Consider the following 20,676-nt stretch of genomic DNA (forward strand, 5'->3'; position numbering starts at 1 on the left):
GAAAGTTCATCATGCACGTTGCGTTGAAATGCCTTGCGCTCTCGACAGACACCACGATACCCGCTGGCTGACTGACCCGTTTAGCTGGACGGACCGTTTCTGCGACGTGAGCGTGAATAATTATATGAGAGCGAGAGAGAGAATTCCACCTGACTCTCTTCCGAGACCGTCCACCCCTGAAGCTAAGGAAGACATCCTGAGAGAGTATAAAGGTATGTAGACTAGCCCAATCCTCTATTAGTTGATGACAACAGTAACATTACCGGTAGCCTCCTGGGCTGTTGCCACTGGAAAAAGTTATTCCGAGTTATTGCGTTGATTGTTTTGTGTAACTGCTTGGTGTAATGACGCTACATGAAATAGCCAGAATGAGAGGCAGAAACTGACACCTGGAGAAATACAAGAGCGGCGGAACAAGGCTACCCATAGCTGTCTCTCTGCCTGGTGGAAGTACGCACGATGGATCAGGTAATACTTTTATGTGGTGTTATTACACTTTCAGTACTGGTCGCTTCTCATTTTCTCTCTCCCTTGCACGCACACAGCGCCGTCCCGGTATAGCGGAGACAGGGGTTGATTGTCATAGTGCATAGTACTCCCACTCTACGGGGTGCTGTGTGATAATTGTACAATTCAAATGTGTGGATTCTTTGAAAGAACTCATCCACCAGAACAATTCATGTCAGCATGACAAAACATTGAGGTGAGGGGCATTTGTGTTTCAAAGTTTTTTTTAAATTATGTTGGGGTGGGGGGTGGTATATGTGGTGTGGAGAGCGATTGGACATTGGGAAGAATGTTGATGCCTGGCCGACTATAAACGATGTAGAACTGTAGCATTTCGAATGTAGCTATTCTACAAACATCTGTGAGACGTCTGGCAAATTGTCAAACAATGTCTTAAACTGCTTTTTCCCGAAGCATCATGTATACATCCGTTGGGCCAAGGTATCTGTGCTATCTGGGTTTGTTGCCTCTCTCTCACAAACATATTTTCTGTCACACACTCTCAATCTATATGCGTGCAAACACACGCATACACACACATTTACTCGAAATGTCATATGTTGTTCTCAAGGCATAACTTGCAGAATTTTGTTGGGAATACCGTTCCATCAAAGAAAGGCGATTTCTAAAACCTCTTTATAAACTGGGTGGTTCGAACCCTGAATGCTGATTGTCTGACAGCCATGGTATATCAGATCGTATACCATGGGTAGGACAAAACATTTATTTTTACTGCTCTAATTAGGTTGGTAACCAGTTTATAAACATGTTTGGTCATGCCTAAGAACAACCCTAAGCCGTGGTATATTGGAGATATACCACACCCCCTCTGGCCTTATTGCATAAGTATACTATATTGCTTAATGTCCTGTTACAAAAGGAATAAACTAGTAGCAAACATTGTTCCAACCAAACCCATACTGTGTGACAACCAACCCGTGATTTGGCTGGTTGTCACAAGTGGACAAGGTGTGTTCGATGGCTTGTAACTCCATGTTGAAATAAGACAGGAGGATAAAATGGGTCCCTATTTTAACCCAAGACCTTGGACTTCCTATTAATATTGAAAAGAGTCTTCTAAGATCGACTGCTGATGAGAAATACACACGAGTACAAAGCGTGATAACCAACCCCATTCACCCATAATGAAGGTCATTACCATGAATACAGTTTTAGTCAGATGGGGAGTTGGCATGATGCCCATTCTGCTTGCCTCAACATCTATTAGGTGGTTCTTCTCTCTCATTTATTGCTATGTGTGGCTTTATTGTTTAAATGTAACGTTATTTAATGTAGGTAATGGCAACACGTTTTGTAATAACTTCAGATTGTATTTAGTGTGTGTGGGGAATAGCCATCATGTGGTATAGCAGCCCAACTGGTGACTGGTCCGTCAACACACACAAAAGCCCAGGGCCCCTGACCTATAGTTCTATTACCCCCAGGCTCTCACCTAAAGGAATTAGGCTTCTATGGGTTTCTATTGGCAGTTTTGGTGCCAGAGTGTCTGGAAGATGCTTTGGGGGTTGTGCAACCCACCTTGAAAATAATGATACGGTCACTTTGTTTTATTTCATGTTGAATTAGACTGTGAAAAGAGAGAGAGATACAGATGTAAGATCTTAATTTGAGCCAGTTTGCTACAGCAGGAAAATAATCCTGCAGCAACAGGCAATGTGAATTATTATGTTGATTATAATGAATTCCATTTTTGTAGTGGTTGGTACAAAATCAAGTCTAAATAAATTCAAAGTGGAAATGACAAACTTCAGAATCCTTTTTAAACCTCAAATACACTACAATTTTGTAATGTCCTCCCCTCCTTTCTCTGTCTGATAGGAAGAAGACTTTCTGGACTTCAAGTCCTTGAGGGCAAAGTTCCAGGATGACGAAGTGTTGCTGCTGAAGCAGCCCGGGACCAAATCTGCTCTCCCTGAGAAACCTAAAGTCCTGCCTCCTCCTCACAGCCCTACAAACTGCCTTCCTTCCCTCAGCTCCACATCTCACACACCCTCCAACTCGCACTCCCTACCGCGCGGTGCTCGACCTTCCCTCCTCTCCTCCCTTCAGGGGCCGGGTGGCATCGCATCCAGAGGCATCGTCAAGGAGGAGAAGAAGGTGAAGAGCAAAGACATGGATGAGGGGAAGGTGAAATTACTAGGTAAAAAGAAGGCAGAGGTGAAGGCTGATAAAGAGAAGTCGGATGAAAGGATGAATGGAGGGAAAGATGTTGTAGAAGTAGCGGTGAGGTCAGATCTGCTGGACCAGAAACAGAAGAAAGAAGCAGACCTGGCCATGAAGAACAAGGTGTCCCTGCTGTCCCCGGGGGGGTCTAAGGGGGGTAGTGTTGAGCTGGTAGACATGTCACCACCGCCCATAAACACAACAAAGAAGAAGGGTTTTCTGGGCATCGGGAAGTCAGTGAAAATAGGGAAGAAGAGGAAAGAGGGGAGAGCTTCTTCCTTTCCCCATACTGGACACAGCCCAGATCTGGCTGACCCTGAACCTGTCATGCTTCTAACCACCTTCGGAACCCCAGCCCCCCCTGGTGATATACCTATACGTACCGTCATTATCCCACCTTCCCCAGCAGTACACATTGTTCACTTACCCCCTGCCTCGATACCTGCCCCAGTACTAGATTCCCCCTTACCCCTGGAGCTGACTCGTAACCCAGTATTTACCCTGTTACCCCCCACCCTGAAACCTGCAGCTGAAGCCATTCCAGTCGTTACACCACCTAACCCCATCCCAGTGATCTCTGACCCTCCTATCATTGATCACATCCCTGAAATCCTCAGTCCTGAAACCATCCCAGCCCCCACCTTGCCAGTATCAGTCCGCCCTACCCCTTCCCCTGTTACTGCCCCATTCAGCCCAATACCAGCTCCCCCAGTCACCCATATACTCCCTGCTGTCCCCTCCCCACATACACTCTCTACCTCCACCCCACCTCCACCTGTTATCGCCACTCCATCCCCACCCCCTGACCCTACCCCCTCTCCTCCTCCTCCCCCTACACCTCCAGTTGCTGAACTTGACCCTGAGTCTGTAGTAGTGGATATTGCTGTTATAGTCGAGACCTCTGCCTCTCCACTTCCCTCTCACACCCCCCCTCCCCCGGCTGGTGAACCCTCAGTCGCACCCCCATCCCTCCAGCCTGAGAGGCCCGTGGGGGTCCAGGAACGGCCACTCTCGGCCCTGTTGGCTCTAGGACGAGCAGAAGAGATGAGTCCACCAAAAAAAAGAGGATCAGAGATAATCTTCAATGCCCTGGAGAAAGCTAAGAGGACGCTCACCAGGTACACAATATACCTTCAATACATACACATTAACACTATTCCCCCAGTCACTTTGGATGAAAGAGTCTGATAAATTACCATATTGTTAACATTAACATAATAATAACTCCATTCCCCCCCAGCCCTCTTATGACCCACATCCCCTCCAGACCTGCCATGCCCACCATAGAGGACCTAACCCCACCCCCCCACAGCCCTAGCCCCACCCCGGTGAAATCGCTACCTGAGCTCCCACCAATCGACTACGATGACCAGGCAGAGGCGGCGGCCCCTACACCCCTGATACCGGCCCTAGTCAAAGGTATTGACATTAGTAAGTGTCTTTCTCTGTACATCTCTCTCCCTGAGACCCCTGTTCTCTCTATTCCTCTCCCTCTCTTTCCATCTTCTGTTCACCCTGCTTTTGTACTCTGAACATGAAGTACACAGGAGTGCAGCTCATCCCTTACACCCCAGGCAAGACAATGGGTGTTGTTGCAAAGCTGCAGACACTAAAAAGCAGCAGGTAAAATACCTCTCTACCTCTCAGAGCCAGAAACAACTCTGTCCTGAGAAGAGGAGAGTAGGGTGGAGGAGAGGAGGGTGGCGTAGAGGAGGAGAACGGGAGTGGAGGAATGTAGGGCGGAGTAGAGGAGGAAGAGAGGAGAAGAGTAGGGAGGAGTAGAGAAGGTATTTAAACTATCACTGTCACTGTGGTGTAGAGGAACAGCGTGTCTGCCATGATTGGGTGCTGCTGTCATTGTCTTCAACTTTAACAAAGCCTTTTAGAGAGGCCATAAGTGTTAACTGAAGTCTTTTCGCTTCACAGCGTTACACTACAACAACACTATAACCTACACTGTAGGTTTCACTGCTTTAGCTTTCTTAGTATTGAACCTCTCTCACTCTCTCTCTCCCCCTCCCTCTCTCTCTTTAGGGCAGGCGTCTCCTATGTTGCAGGGGATAGCAGAAAAGGGTGCAAGGGACCTCCTACCAGACCGGTTTGTGGTGCCCCCTCCTCCCCCGAGAAAGCGCCTCCCAGAGGCCTCCACCCGAGGATCCCCGCCAGAGAAACTCCCCCAACTCCCCTCCGTGGACCTGACTGCCTATGGTCCATTCTACCAACTTCTCATACTGGACATGTTCTGTTTCTAAAGAGCTCCACAGCATTGTGTTCACAAAACACATTACACATAAACAAGCATATCTCACATTCCCAGACACACACACTAAAATGGAAAGGATATTTTATTGTTATCAGTGTGTGGTTGTTCTTGTTGAGTAACTATCTGTGTCTCTTCACAGCTGTGGAGATTCCTGTTCCTTCAGCTGATTCTGCTCTCAACATTCCTGAGTTTGAGGATGTAGGATCAGATGTTCTGGAATTGGAAGCCCCGGAGTTCCAGCCTGCAGACTTAGTGGAATTAGAGGTGTCTCAATGGGGGTACGGAGAATATGGTGACCCTGAGTTTGCCCCACTAAATGCAGACAATCTAACAAACAGCTATCTCTTACTCTCTCTCAAAGTACCTAGTTCTCAAGAACATATCCAGCTCTTGTTCTCCACTAGAATAGTGCTCTATGTCATGTTTTGTCACTGACTGACCGTTCTCCCACCCCCAACTCTCCAGAGCCCAGGCAGAAGACTGCACCAATGAGCGCTGTGGCAATGCCTATGAGGACATGCCCTCAGCCAAGCAGAAGGTCAAGGGTCAACCCACCAAGAAAAAGAAAGGAACCGCGAAGAGTAAGACACAGGCACCTTACAGTAAGTTCTACTATCAAGTACAATATATACATATGAGATGAGTAATGTAAGAGTATGTAAACATTATATAATGTGGCATTGTTTAAAGTGACTAGTGATACATTTATTACATCCAATTTCTAATTATTAAAGTGGCTAGAGATTTGACTCAGTATGTTGGCAGTATGTTGGCAGCCTTTAGATAGAAGCTGTTTTTCAGTCTCTTGGTCCCAGCTTTGATGCACCTGTACTGACCTCACCTTCTGGATGATAGCGGGATGATCAGGCAGTGGCTCAGGTGGATGATGTCCTTGATTATCTTTTTGGCCTTCCTGTGACATAGGGTGGTGTAGGTGTCCTGGAGGGCAGGTAGTTTACCCCTGGTGATGTGTTGTGCAGACCTCACTACACTCTGGAGAGCCTTACGGTTGTGGATGGAGCAATTGCCGTACCAGGTGGTGATACAGCCCGACAGGATGCTCTCAATTGTGCATCTGTAAAAGTTTGAGTGTTTTTGGTGACAAGCCATATTTCGTCAGCCTCCTGAGGTTGAAGAGGCGCTGTTGCGCCTTCTTCACCACGCTGTCTGTGTGGATAGACCATTTCAGTTTGTCCGTGATGTGTACGCTAAAGAACTTAAAACTTTCCACCTTCTCCACTACTGTCCCGTCGATGTGGATAGGGAGGTGCTCGCTCTGCTGTTTCCTGAAGTCCACGATCATCTCCTTTGTTTTGTTGACGTTGAGTGTGAGGTTATTTTCCTGACACCACAGTTCGAGGGCCCTCACCTCCTCCCTGTAGGCCGTCTCGTCATTGTTTGTAATCAAGCTTATCACTGTGGCGTCGTCTGCGAACTTGATGATTGAGTTGGAGGCGTGCATGGCCACGCAGTCATGGGTGAACAGGGAGTACAGGGGAGGGCTGAGAACGCACCCTTGTGGGGTCCCAGTGTTGAGAATCAGCGGAGTGGAGATGTTGTTTCCTACCCTCACCACCTGGGGGCGGCCCATCAGAAAGTCCAGGACCCAGTTGCACAGGGTGGGGTCGAGACCCATTAGGGCGGTAAGCAAATTGGAGTGTGTCTAGGGTGTCAGGTAGGGTGGAGGTGATATGATCCTTGACTTGTCTCTCAAAGCACTTCATGATGACGGAAGTGAGTGCTACGGGGAGATAGTCGTTTAGCTCCGTTACCTTAGCTTTCTTGGGAACAGGAACAATGGTGGCCCTCTTGAAGCATGTGGGAACAGCAGACTGGGATAGGGATTGATTGAATATGTTCGTAAACACACCAGCCAGCTGGTATGCATGCTCTGAGGACACGGCTAGGGATGCAGTCTGGGCCGGCAGCCTTGCGAGGGTTAACACGTATAAACATTTTACTCACGTTGGCTGCGGTGAAGGAGAGACCACAGGTTTTGGTAGCGGGCTGTGTCAGTGGCACTGTATTGTCCTCAAAACGAGCAAAGAAGTTGTTTAGTTTGTCTGGGAGAAAGACTGATGTCCGCGACGGAGCTGGTGTTCTTTTTGTAATCCGTGATTGTCTGTAGACCCTGCCACATACGTCTCGTGTCTGAGCCGTTGAATTGCGACTCTACTTTGTCTCTATACTGACGCTTAGCTTGTTTGATTGCCTTTCGGAGGGAATAGCTACACTGTTTGAATTCGGTCATATTTCTGGTCACCTTGCCATGGTTAAAAGCAGTGGTTCGCGCTTTCAGTTTTGCACGATTGCTGCCATCAATCCACGGTTTCTGGTTGGGGAAGGTTTTAATAATCACAGTGGGTACAACATCACCGATGGACTTGCTAATTAACTCGCCCACCGAATCAGCGTATACATCAATGTTGTTGTCTGAGGCTATCCGGAACATATCCCAGTACATGTGATCGACGCAATCTTGAAGCGTGGAATCAGATTGGTCAGATCAGTGTTGAACAGACCTGAGCACGGGTGTTTTAGTTTCTGTCTATAGGTTGGGATCAATAAAATGGCATTGTGGTCAGATTTGCCGAAAGGAGGGCGAGGGAGGGCTTTGTATGCATCGTGGAAGTTAGAGTAGTAATAATGCAGAATGCTGCCAGCCCGGGTCGCACATTCGATATGCTGATAAAATTTAGGGAGCCTTGTTTTCAGATTAGCCTTGTTAAAATCCCCAGCTACAATAAATGCAGCCTCAGCATATGTGGTTTCCAGTTTACATAAGAGTCCAATGAAGTTCTTTCAGGGCCGTTGAAGTGTCTGCTTGGGGGGGATATACACGGCTGTGATAAAAATCGAAGAGAATTCTCTTGGTAAATAATGCAGTCGGCATTTGATTGTAAGGAATTCTATGTCAGGTGAACAAAAGGACTTGAGTTCCTGTATGTTGTTATGATCACACCACTACTCGTTAATCATAAGGCATACACCCCCGCCCTTCTTCTTACCAGAGAGATATTTGTTTCTGTCGGCACGATGCGTGAAGAAACCAGGTGGCTGTGCCAACTCTGATAACGTATCCCGAGTGAGCCATGTTTCCGTGAAACAGAGAATGTTACAATCTCTGTCTCTCTGGAAGGCAACCCTTGCTCGAATTTCGTCTACCTTGTTGTCAAGAAACTGGACAATGGCGAGTAGTATACTAGGGGACAGTGAGCGATGTGCCCGTCTACGGTGCCTGACCAGAAAACCGCTCCGTCTGCCCCTTGTGCCGCACCGTTGTTTTGGGTCGCCTACTGGGATCCGATCCGTTGTCCTGGGTTGTGGTCCAAATAGAGGATCTGCTTCGGGAAAGTCATATTCCTGATCGTAATGTTGGTAAGTTGATGAGGTAACAATGTAAGAAATGACACATAAAAAAATGAAATACTGCATAGTGTCCTAAGAACGCGAAGCGAGGCGACCATCTCTGTTGGCGCCATGTTGCATCAGAAAGAACATTAGATGCTGTCCACCATATGACACTTTCCAGCTGTGGGTATGAGAGATGAGGTCAGATGTGTGTGTGTGTAATGTAATGTAATGTAATGTAATGTAATGTAGTCCAGGCAGTGAGGCTAATGTGTTTTTATGTCTGAGCGGAGACATCTTAATCTTTTCTCCTATCACCCTTAAGACTGATATTGCGTTCTCACTCATGATTGGATCTTATCTAGCCATAACTACAGCCAATAAAACAACTGAACAGAAATGATGGGCTCAGATGTCATCATGTTTTCTTAACTATTTTTCTTCCTTTCATCTTTCACAGACCCCTATGCTGAGACTCAGCTTCCGGTAAGGAATATTCTGGGTGTTTTGATTAGTTGATAGCTCAGTATTTGACCCAGGTCTGTATTACACACAGTAAGCCTGATCTATCGCTCAGGTACTTCTCTGCATCTATCCTGTGTCAATCGAATGACCCAGTAAAGATCTGGACAGACATGTCCTTTATCTTCCAATTGTTTACAGACAGAAGAAACACCCAAGACTGACTTGTTCTTGAAGAAGACTGCCTCGGAAACCCCAGAAGAGAAACAAATGAAAAAGAAAGAAAAACAACGTTTTGAGAAGGAGAAGAAAGAAAGAGAGAGGAAAGAGCAGAAAGAGAGAGAGAAGAAGGAAAATGAGATGAAGAAGTTTAAGGTAAGTAACCCTAAGGGGAGAGGAGAGGAGGGTGAAATAGTATTCTCGGCAGTAGAAACCAGTGTGATTTCATTCCTCAGGATGTCAGATTATCTGAACAACATGTTAACATGGTAATAACTTCTATCACAGAGAGATTTATTTTGACTTGAATTTTTGAGCAAGTCTCCCAATGACATAAATGAATGATTTTGGATCTCAAATCTGGATACTAACGATGGGAGAAGGGGCGGGACTTATCAAAGAAATATCAAAGTGTTGCGAGTATATACACTGCACACTACACTAATACGCTCTGTTATACACAGATTAATACACAAGGTAATATCAACAGTAGCAGCCCCACTAGCAGTTTATGCCGTTAATGGATTAACAGACTTACATTACATTAATCATGTTCCTCTACAGTAAATACAGTATGGGCTGCTGAGAGTATATTTACCTGTGTGTGTGTGTGTGTGTGTGTGTGTAGATAACAGGTCAGAAGGAGGCTATATACCAGGCTACAGTGATGGTAGCGTCTAAAGGACATAAGAACGACCTGGCTGTGAAGAACGGGGACATAGTCAGCATCATACGGACCACAAACTGCCCGAAAGGAAGATGGCTGGCCAGGGACAGCACTAATACATGTAGGTTACACACCTCCCTAATCCCTGACCTCTGACCTCTACACAAATACAGATGTGCATAAAATCTGTCAAATGAATGGCTCAAAATCTGGAGTAGTTGTTTGAATATAGGTTTACATATCTATGTGTGTGAATAGAGGGGTACATCTCAGTTAGTTATTTTATATTTTATTTAACCTTTATTTGACTAAGCAAATCCGTTAAGAACACACTGTTATTTAAAGTGACGGCCTACCCCGGACAATCCCTAACCCGGGTTATAACAGGTGCACAGTAAAAAAGGTTTCTAAAGCTTGTCATTTCCCATTTGAAATGTCAGACTTGATTTGTCCGAATGAAAAATGTATCAAACCCTACAAAAATGTCCACAAATAATAATTCACATTTCATGTTGCTTCAGGATTATTATCCTGCTGTAGAAAACTGGCTCAAATTAAGATCCTACAGCTGTATATGTTATATGTACAGTACCAGTCAAAGTTTGGACACACCTACCCATTCAAGTTTTTTAAAACTATTTTCTACTATGTAGAATAATAGTGAAGACATCAAAACTATGAAATAACACATATGGAATCATGTCGTAACCAAAAAAGTGTTAAACAAATCTAAATACATTCTTCAAAGTAGCCACCCTTTGCCTTGATGACAGCTTTGCACACTCTTGACATTCTCTTAACCAGCTTCATGAGGTAGTCACCTGGAATGCATTTCAATTAACAGGTGTGCCTTGTTAATTTAATTTGTGGAATTTATTTCCTTAATGCGTTTGAGCCAATCAGATGTGTTGTGACAAGGTAGGGGTGGTAGCCCTATTTGGTCAAATACCAAGTCCATATTATGGCAAGAACAGATCAAATAAGCAACAAGAAATTACAGTCCATCATTACTTTAAGACATGAAGGTCAATCACTCTGGAAAATTTCAAGAACTTTGAAAGTTTCTTCAAGTGCAGTCTCAAAAACCATCAAGCGCTATGATGAAACTGGCTCTCATGAGGACCGACACAGGAAAGGAAGACCCAAAGTTACCTCTGCTGCAGAGGTTAGAGTTACCAGCCTCAGAAATTGCAGCCCAAATAAAAGCTTCACAGAGTTCAAGTAACAGACACATCTCAACATCATCTGTTCAGAGACTGTGTGAATCAGGCCTTCATGGTCAATTGCTGCAAAGAAACCACTAATAAAGGACACCAATAAGAAGAGACTTGCTTGGGCCAAGAAACACGAGCAATGGACATTAATGTGATTTATTTAGAAGGCACACTTAACCAGCATGGCTACCACGGCATTCTGCAGCGATACGCCATCCCATTTGGTTTGCGCTTAGTGGGATTATCATGTTTTTCAACAGGACAATGACCCAAAACACACCTCCAGGCTGTGTAAGGGCTATTTGACCAAGGAGAGTGATGGAGTGCTGCATCAGATGACCTGGCCTCCACAATCTGCAGTCCAACTCATGTGGAGTGAAGGAAAAGCAGCCAACAAGTGCTCAGCATATGTGGGAACTCCTTCAAGACTGTTGTAAAAGCATTCCTCATGAAGCTGGTTGAAGAATGCCAAGAGTGTACAAAGCTGTCATCAACGCAAAGGGTGGCTATTTTGAAGAATCTAAAATATGTTTTGATTTGTTTAAACTATTTTGGTTACTACATTTTTCCATATGTTATTTCATAGTCTTGATGTCTTCACTATTATTCTACAATGTAGAAAATAGTACAAATTAAGAAAACCCCTTGAATGACTAAGTGTGTCTAAACTTTTGACTGGTACTGTATGTGTGTATGTAGATGGATACATCTCAGTGAGCGATGTGGAGCTGGACAATAAGGAGATGTTGGAAATGGGGAAGAGGGCTTTTCGGGCCATCAGCTGTAAAAACATTACCACTATGGTAGAACAGGGAGGAGGCGAGGTGGCCAGTATGGACAGCAGGACATCCAATCACTACCCACTTCAGGAAGATACAGGCAGCTGTAAGTACTTCACTGATTACAGTCAATAATTTAGTGCACATTGTCACGAACTGGCTCGAAGTTCATAACAAAAGGGAGACAACGTGGAGACGAGGAATAACAAAATATATGTATTAAGTAAACTAAATACAATTAACAATGGTGTGTGTAATCAGTAGTGTAAGTGAGTGGTGCATAAATGTGATAATGTGGGGTGTTGAAAGGTGCCAAAGCAAACAAACAAAAGGCCACAAAAATACCACAACAAAATCTATAAAGGTGTCTGCATGGAGAGAGTCTCCTCCATGAATGGGGAAGTGGTATATTTATCCTGGGACAGGCCCAGGTATGTCCCATGTCACTGACGACCCTCCCGGCTCCGCCCACTGGCATCCTAATAAGGAAAACGAGAGCAAAGAGAAGGAATACGGCATACAGAGTGGGAGGGTCATCACAACATGCACACATGCCATATTGTGGATCCAAATAAACTGTGTTCTCCCCCCAGTCACAGACGACAGTGAGGAGTGGGCACATGATGATGATGATGATGAACCTCTCTCCTCCCTCATCGAGGAAGACCCAACAGAGAGGTCAGTCCATAACACAGAAATTCCAATATTGAATATTTTAACAGTGACATTTAGAAGTAGGGACTGTTAGAGTATATGTCCTTTTAATTGGAAAAAAATTTAACGAAGGGAGATACCTAGGATAGGATAAGTAATCCTTCTCACCCCCCCCCCTTAATGATTTAGATGCACTATTGTAAAGTGGCTGTTCCACTGGATGTCAGAAGGTGAATTCACCAATTTGTAAGTCGCTCTGGATAAGAGCGTCTGCTAAATGACTTAAATGTAAATTATGGAATATGTATAGACAAGGTTTATACACGAGGTTGAGGGTACTATGTCTGATTACAGCTGCATCCAAAATCCATGCAGGTTTAACATATGAATGTTCTTCATTCTCTTCTACAGAGACCACATCCAAACAATGTCCATGCCAGATATGGGTGAGTGAAACACCACAGTCAAACCACACAATGATCTAACTATCAATGAGCCGTGACTGGCCTAACTGTCATGTGTGCTCCTTCTCCGGCCTCTAGGTCACCAGGCTGCTCGTTATGGCGCCCACCTGTCACCAGCATTACGATAATAACACTCACCTGGACTCCATCACCTCCTTGATTACCTGCCCTTTATATGTCACTCCCTTTGGTTTCTTTCCCAGTCATCATTGTTCCTGTTTCATGTTGGTGCGCTGTTTGTGATTCTTGTTTTGTTCATTTATTTATGAACCGGCTTCCCTCCCTGAACTTGCTTCCTGACTCTCAGCGTTACAGAATGACAACTCAACAAAGGGAAGCATCAGGGAGTGTTTTTTGTGTTTGTTTTGGTGTTGGAGGTGATGTTGAGTCAGGGTGTCCAAACCGGAGCTACCTGGGAGGCCTCCGGTTCCTCTGCCTCAGCTGGCCCGACGGGTTTCCATACCTCAGCTGGATCGATAGGCTCCCATGCCTCAGCGGGTTTGATAGGCTCCCGTGCCTCAGCGGGTTTGATAGGCTCCCGTGCCTCGACTGAGGCAACCGGGGAGGTCTCAGCCGGCTCTCACGCCTCAGCCGGTTCGTCAGGTTTATTCGCCTCAGTGGAGGCGACCGGTCCGCTCTGGGTCCCCGGGATCGTCCCTTTGGTTGGCATCCTGCGGCTGGAGCCGGACACGCCGGCGAGGGGATACTGTCACGTATGCGCTCTCTCCGGCGCTCTAGGTCGTCATGCTCCCGCACCTCAGCCGGCTCGACAGGTTCCCGCGCCTTAGCAGAGGTGACCAGTCCACTCCTGATCCCCGGGATCTTCTTGGTCGGCATCTGCCCTTCATATGTCACTCCCTTTGGCTTATTCTCCAGTCGTCATTGTTGCTGTTTCATGTCTGCGCTATTCGTGTTTTGTTCATTTATTAAATGTATTCACTCCCTGAACTTGCTTCCTGACTATCAGCGAACAGCTTTACACTAACCTTCCTTCAATTCCTGTTTTTCTTACATTTCTTTTGTTCCTTATGAAAGCCAAAGAGATTTTAGTTACAACTATTGCTTGTTGGCTATTATTGTGTGCTTGTTCTTCCTCCAGGAAGCAGAGAGCCTAGCATCCACAACCAACACATACTCAGTGATGCCAGCATAGATGGCATTGACATGCAGTGAGTCACACACAGATAATGATTTTAATACTATTAACAATATTCTGTCCAATAGCCTCCATTCTGATGTCTGTCTATTCTGCAGGGTGAGACATGAAGCACTTCAGAAGCTGGCCACTTTCTTCCACAAACCAGTTGTAGAGGATCCCATCATGAGGTACACACACAGGGGTAAAGGTGAATGTTTCTCTAGGGCCGTTATGGTGACCGTATTACCACCGCCACACAATCAGTCATGATGGCAGTCAAATTCCACGTGACCGTTTAGTCATGGTAATTGGCTTTCACCAAGCTCTGCTGCTGCTGGTCATTAGTAGCCTACCAAACATGCTGACTGTCTGGTACTCTGCACTCTATTGTCCCTCTAATCTCTCTGACATCAATGCAAATGTATTTGAAAATCTAATCAAACACTTCATGAGAGCCCATGAGCTCAAGTTGCAACATTTCTATAGGCAATGCAATTGCATGAGTGAGAAGAGTTGATGGCCTCTGTTAAAAATAATAGGATCCCATCAGCTTTCTATAGGCTAGGCCTGCTATTTATTTCTTAACTTTCCTAATATTATACACTGGTTCTCTTTACAACAGGAGTATAGCCTACCTGGCTGGCATGAAAATGAACCACTGGAAAAGATGTCCTACATTTGCTATTTAAGTGCATAGAATACTTTTTCTCGCTGCCCCTGTTTCGAGACAGGTGCATGATAATGGTCATTCTAAATCAAAACTAATTTCACACGTATATGACAAGATAAAATGAAGTGTGATGGGTGACAGTATTACATTGTGAATTATATATTACCACTTGTGAATGATGCCCAGCTTAAGGCGAACAGCGCATTCTTTTCTTTTTGTGACTTTTTCAAATCATAGTCTCACACCTCATGTAGCCTAGCCCATAGGCCTATATGTTTTGATAAGGTTTCTATCACAACTGAAGTGGCCAAGTAACTTCTTTAAAATGAAGCACATTAATCCACTTTACAACGGGTGCGGAGCCTAAGATGCATACGCAGTGAGTTAAGTTTAGGGAAGATAATTTACCATAATGCACCTTTTATAATATAACCAATACATGCATAATCGCATTTGTCGTCACTTGAGTATGCTCACTTGAGTTTCTGCTAATGGAACATACGCGCTTATACAGTAGCCTACTGCCGTGTGCGCACTGCTGCGCTTATGTGAAGAAATAGTCAAGTTTATCAAAATTGAAGCTAAACGTTCCCACCTGTTGCGTCAGGCTCATTGCTTAAATGTTTTTTAATGCTAGCGGTTGTATTAATTTGGGCTCTATCATATTCCACAACTGTCCCAGGCTATGTTTGGAATATTTATTTCTCACACAGAATAAATTGGTCAACTTTTGTACTATGAGGGATTGTAGATTGACATAGGCTAGTGCTTTTGCTGTTCGTTAGGCCCACTTATCGTGTTGGCTGACAAAGTAAATGTGGACAGTTCTTCAAATATCTTCAATATGCACCTCGGAATTGGACAAGGATGCGAGCAGTTGAGTCCCTGGTGTCTGTCTTCACTTGTAGCCTATGAGAGACCCAATCACCTAACAGAGCCATGTGAGTGAGCGGTGCTTCAGCATGCAGCCGGGAGAAGGGAATTATAAATGCTTATATTCAGCCCAAGGGCACAACGGCCACTGGCCGCAAAAGGCATGGATGTTTTTTGGGGGGGGTGGCATTACGGCCACAGAAAGGGGATGCAGCTGAGAAATTGTGTATAGCCTGCACAACAAACAAAGCAGAGCTCATGCCTTTCATGCAACTTTTTCAAGTCATTAGTCTCATCATGCAGCCTTAGAATGTATTAAAAATCAAAACATATAGCCCAACATTTCTTTCACAACTGAAGTTACATAACTCAATGAAGCATATAGGAGGACCTGTTTCTTTGTTAACTGCTCAACACAGAATACTTTTCATGTGCGCACTCACTCAAATCATCTTATTCAGCCATGTTCAACTGTATTATTCATACTATAAAATAATGCTATGGAATTCTAAGCAAATATTGTCTGCTACATTAACTAGTGAAGCCCTCAGCCATATGGAATAGCCAGATCAGGGCCTAACATAAGGACAACTCAGAGTATGCTATTCTGCTCTTCTGAAATAGGCTACATTTTCTTCAGCAGCTGCTCTTCTCTTGTTTCTCTTCTCTCCTTACTCTACCAGCTCTCTCTTTCCCTACTGTCTCCCTCTAAGACCTGAAGAACCTGAACCTGAAGAACCGATCAGTAAGTAACGCGCTATGGGTGGATTCTGTGTCCTACACATTCCACACATTCGGTATATTGTCCTTGGGCTGGTTACCAAGACACAAATGATCCATTGTGCATGCCTTTCTTTAATAAAGATGTAGGATCTTCATTTGATCGCCCCGTTGCAGGAGAACTTTCCTGTAATGCAAAAAAAGGCTTCTGAAGTTTAACTTCCACATTGACATTATTTGACTTGATTTTAAAATTCAACCTACAAAAACCTCCATGAATTATTTCCTTTTTCTGCAGGATTATTTTAAAATCCTACATTTAATAGTCCCGAGGGGTTCGTCAGCTAACTTTCCTAAATATTCTGAAATAACCTTTACTGTTTTAGAAAGATGAGCTTGAAGTTGGCATGGTCTAATTGACTCAATAAGAAAGCTGGGCCAAGGAAACCAACTCATAATCGTTGAAAGAATGTTGTTGGAATTCATGAGTTCAATGAAAGGAATTAACTTTCTACCTTTGACTCTAACACTCAGATGAGTGGGAAAATACCTTTAACATCGTTTCATTTCCAGGCCCTATGGACATAGGAGTACAAGAGACGGCGTACCTGTAAGTTAGATAGAAATAAATGCCACATTGTGTAATTTATCAGACAGATTATTGTCTTGGGTTGTGAATGTTATTGAGCTGTCACTGAGTGGGTGTGTCACAGGCATCTGTGTGTTTCTCTGTAGGTGTAAAGAGGAAGCAGATATGGTGGTTCTTCCTCCTCCTGACCTGTATGCAGACATCATCATCAGTGACGCTTAGTAGACTACAAACTACCTACAGGTGAGAAAGTTGCTTTACAGCTCCAATAGTCACCACTGAGCAGAACCGTTGATCAGTCAATAAGGCATTGATGACGCCTGGGTCTGTTCTCTCTTTTGAGCAGCTGGTGAACACAGGAAGAACGGCAAGATGGTATGTCTGTCATCGCCATGGGCAATCGGCAATCACTCAGATGACAGAGGCTTGTAGAATCTGTCTGGACAACCTGCAATCGGATGGACTATCTGTTATTGTTTAGGCTGGGATTCAATCTGAGCACTCTAGTCGACAATGCAGCCTTAAAGTAACCGTGTTCACAGATGGCATTCAAGATAAATGCTGCAGTTGTCGGCAATTACCTTTCAATTTGAAATTACTGTTAAATGTCAAGGCAGCTATAGCGCGGTGTTGGATTGAATCTCTTGTATTGATGTCCGTCCAGGGTTATGGAGGGCATTATACAGAATGACAATTATGCGACACCATACCATTGGTTGTGGTTCCACTGTATCTTTACAAGTGTCTACGTTGGAAATTGTTACAACTCACTGTATCCAGCTACTTCTGTGTCTCAAATTACACCCTATTCCCTGTGTCATAAACTACGTGACAGAGGGTTAGCCACATAGGGCTCAGTCAAATGTAGTGCACGACACAGGGAATAGGATGCCTGCCATATGAGACTTGTCTTATTTTTTATATTCCCAGTGAATTTCCCATAAGTATTAAAGAGATGTAACATTTAGCCTCTAGCTCTGCTAGTTGTGATCTGGTGATTCATAAACTCAAAGCAGCGGTCTACTGTATAGGTCAGTTTGTGTTTGACAAATTCTCAGTAAAGTGCAAATCAGAACACCACCATGCAGTGCATGTAACACAGACTGAGGGAGAGGTACATTTCACTGTGTGACAGTGACAACACACCTTAACCCTTACAATGGTATAGTGGATGTGTGTAAATATCTTCCCCTTGTATGAGCAGAGAACAGGGGTGTTGCTGTGGGTAATTGCATGAGTCTTGCAGCAGAGTTTCCCTGGCCCTGTAGTGGCTACAGTCTTTATTTAACGAGGCAAGTCGGTTAAAGAACAAATTCTTATTTTACAATGACAGCCTACCCCGAATGAAGCCGGGCCAATTGTGCACCGCCCTATGGGATTCCTATGGGACTCCTGATCACGGCCAGTTGTGCTCATTTAGTTTTTTGCCTTAGCACTACACAGCTGATTCAGATGTTTAGCGCTAGGGCAAAAATAAATGTGCTCCCTTTTGGGTCCCCAGGACCGAGTTTGGGAAACACTGCCCTATATCTAATATAGATAGGTCTGGGTTCCGTATTAAAATGTATAGTCTCATACAGAGAGAACAGACTGCACTCACTGCGACTTAGGATAGAAGAGGTTTAGTATCTTTTCTCTGTGGCTCAAAACACACTAACAGATCACCTTCATGGTACCAGAACACAACACACACTAGCATGAATCCGATCAGCCAGAGCCCAGTCCTCACTGGCTCGAACAGGACAGACAGGAGTTGAAGACTGTAAACCACCGGGAAAATAGTAAAGGGAGATTTGTTCCATTTTTGTAAACTGGGTGGTTCGAGCTCTGAATGCTGATATGTTATCAGACCATATAACATGTATTTTTACTAGCAAAAAGGTGCCTCAGCTGTGGTATATTGGCCATATACCAAACCCAAGGGCTGTATCCAGGCACTCCGCACTGCATCGTGCTTAAGAACAGTCCTTTGGCCATATACCACACGTGTATTGCTTAAAGACCAGAGAGCTATATATGCAATAATTGCATACAACTTCTAATCAGTCAGTGGTCTCGCATATCTATCTCTCCCCCTCTCTTGTTCTACCTATAGTTATATTAGTCAGATCTCATCTCTTTATTTTACCAGGTAAGTTGACTGAGAACACATTCTCATTTGCAGCAACAACCTGGGGAATAGTTACAGGGGAGAGGGGGAAGATCAGGTGACCATGATGGTTTAAGGGCCAGATTGGGAATTTAGCCAGGACACCAGGGTTAACACCCCTACTCTTACGATAAGTGCCATGGGATCTTTAATGACCTCAGAGTCAGGACACCCGTTTAACGTCCCATCCGAAAGTCGGCACCCTACACAGGGTAGTGTCCCCAATTGGGATATTTGTTTGTTTTTTTTAGACCAGAGGAAAGAGTACCTACTACTGGCCCTACAACACCACTTCCTGCAGCATCTGGTCTCCCATCCAGGGACTGACCAGGACCAACCCTGCTTAGCTTCAGAAGCAAGCCAGCAGTGGTATGCAGGGTAGTATGCTGCTGACTAATTATTGACAAACTACAGTATGTCTTCTCCTCCTGACCAATCAATGGCAAGCTTCGGTCTGTCACTCCTTTACACACACGTATGGTTTCCATTCTGTTTCTACAAACAAAACATTGCCACCACGCAACATTTGTGTTAAGGCACATAGAGAAAGGTTCCGTGCCGTAGAGTCCTCTGAGGCTCGCTACAGACACACTTCCCTCCCTCCGTCTGGTAGCCACGTTAGCATCAATGCCAACTAATCCACCGAACAATATTGCCAGTCAGCTAGCCTCCTCTCTACGACCTCATCACCTAAAATCTCTTCAAACATCAGCAGTGCTTCAATAATCAGTAACCACACACAGCCTTTAAAACAATCTCTAAAAATAAATAACATTTCTCTCAAAATGATAGTAATATAAATATGATATGGGTAACAATCTGTGTCATTATAAAAACCATTTAAAATAAAAAATTAAATGTGTAACCTAACATAGTAGGCATAAGAAAAACGTCTTAGCGGAGTTCACAAAACCGGTTTTCAGCGGAAAAGAAAGCTAAGTTGAATTAACTGTATCCCTGAAAACCGGATGCATGAAATTGTTTGCAATTCTGTTATGGTGATGGCTATTCCGCAGCTGATTGGAGGTTGAGAGTAATGTGGGAGGAGCTGCCCATCTTTATACAGTCTATGGGATAAAGTAGATTTGACCTAACGTGACCCTGCCCCATCAACTTTGACCTCTAACCCCTAACCTTTCCCATGGCAAGACTGGCTCTCGACAGACAGGAAGCCTAACCACAGATCTAGAATCAGTTTCCCATGCCCAGCCTAAACCTATAACATAGGGAGGTAACACACAACTGACCCGAGATATGTGGTTAGGCGGACAGTGCTCTACTAAACTTAGGCCAGGATCACACCGATATCAAACTGTCTAACTACATGGCTCAGGGCAGGGTTCTGTTTTAGAGGTTATGCAAGTAGGACCTGGAGTTTTCCTGACTTCACGTTATCCAGCGGGGTTAACCTTCTCTAGCGGGCCAGTGTGGTGATGAGACTAGCACACATCTCAAAGAAGTCCATGGTGTGGCTGCCCTGGCGCGGGGTGGAGGTGATGAGGGCAGAGCTGGAGCACAGCGACCCAGGCAGGGAGGAGCTGAGCTGGGGGAGATCCACGGCAGGTAAGGCTGAGTCCACAATGAGTCTGGGTCTATGGAGCCCTGCAGCGGAGCCTGACCTCTGAGGGGTGGAAGAACCTGACTTAAACCCTACTGCCTCCATGATGTCATCTGGAGAGGGGGAAAGGAGCAGTAAGGAGAGGAAAGGTTAGTGTTTGTTTTTGGAGCTACTCATCTGTACTCAATTGTCGTACAATTGTAATAAGAGGAAAA

At 44.7% G+C, this 20,676-nt stretch overlaps 2 protein-coding genes across 9 annotated transcripts in view; one reads left to right on the top strand and one right to left on the bottom strand.

The window, feature by feature from the left end:
- LOC135512973 (FYN-binding protein 1-like) lies at positions 1–17,721 on the top strand. 8 transcript variants are annotated; one of them, XM_064935534.1, is made up of 19 exons: positions 4–212; positions 364–468; positions 2,347–3,809; positions 3,932–4,122; positions 4,726–4,899; positions 5,094–5,232; positions 5,420–5,556; positions 8,766–8,791; positions 8,969–9,142; positions 9,615–9,774; positions 11,567–11,752; positions 12,240–12,324; positions 12,712–12,746; positions 13,864–13,933; positions 14,019–14,090; positions 16,129–16,190; positions 16,739–16,775; positions 16,901–16,997; positions 17,101–17,721. In XM_064935534.1, exons 2-18 carry the CDS (start codon positions 460–462, stop codon positions 16,974–16,976), a joined length of 3,096 nt encoding a protein of 1,031 aa, XP_064791606.1. In that variant the 5' UTR covers positions 4–212; positions 364–459; the 3' UTR covers positions 16,977–16,997; positions 17,101–17,721. The 8 variants fall into 8 exon arrangements, 6 of the variants coding, with proteins under 6 accessions (XP_064791611.1, XP_064791606.1, XP_064791608.1 ...); XM_064935535.1 differs by having other exon boundaries at positions 5–468; positions 3,932–4,110; XR_010451475.1 differs by lacking the exon at positions 17,101–17,721 and having other exon boundaries at positions 3–468; positions 14,019–14,104; positions 16,901–16,955.
- The window catches only part of LOC135512974 (5'-AMP-activated protein kinase catalytic subunit alpha-2-like), a 20,878-nt gene continuing 17,324 nt past the window's right edge, over positions 17,123–20,676 (bottom strand). The window contains exon 11 of the mRNA XM_064935540.1: positions 17,123–20,574. Coding sequence (XP_064791612.1) covers positions 20,318–20,574 — 257 coding nt within the window. The 3' untranslated portion in view covers positions 17,123–20,317. The remainder of the gene's footprint in view (positions 20,575–20,676) is intronic.

The sequence above is a fragment of the Oncorhynchus masou genome, chromosome 24 (genome assembly GCF_036934945.1).
Source record: "Oncorhynchus masou masou isolate Uvic2021 chromosome 24, UVic_Omas_1.1, whole genome shotgun sequence".
Taxonomy (NCBI): Eukaryota; Metazoa; Chordata; class Actinopteri; order Salmoniformes; family Salmonidae; genus Oncorhynchus; species Oncorhynchus masou.

Excerpts from the sequence above, each read along its gene's own strand:
- LOC135512973 (XM_064935534.1), top strand. Across the intron at positions 5,233-5,419 it reads TTAGAGGTGTCTCAATGGGG|AGCCCAGGCAGAAGACTGCA; the intron begins GTACGGAGAATA and ends CCAACTCTCCAG. Across the intron at positions 11,753-12,239 it reads TCAGGAAGATACAGGCAGCT|TCACAGACGACAGTGAGGAG; the intron begins GTAAGTACTTCA and ends TTCTCCCCCCAG.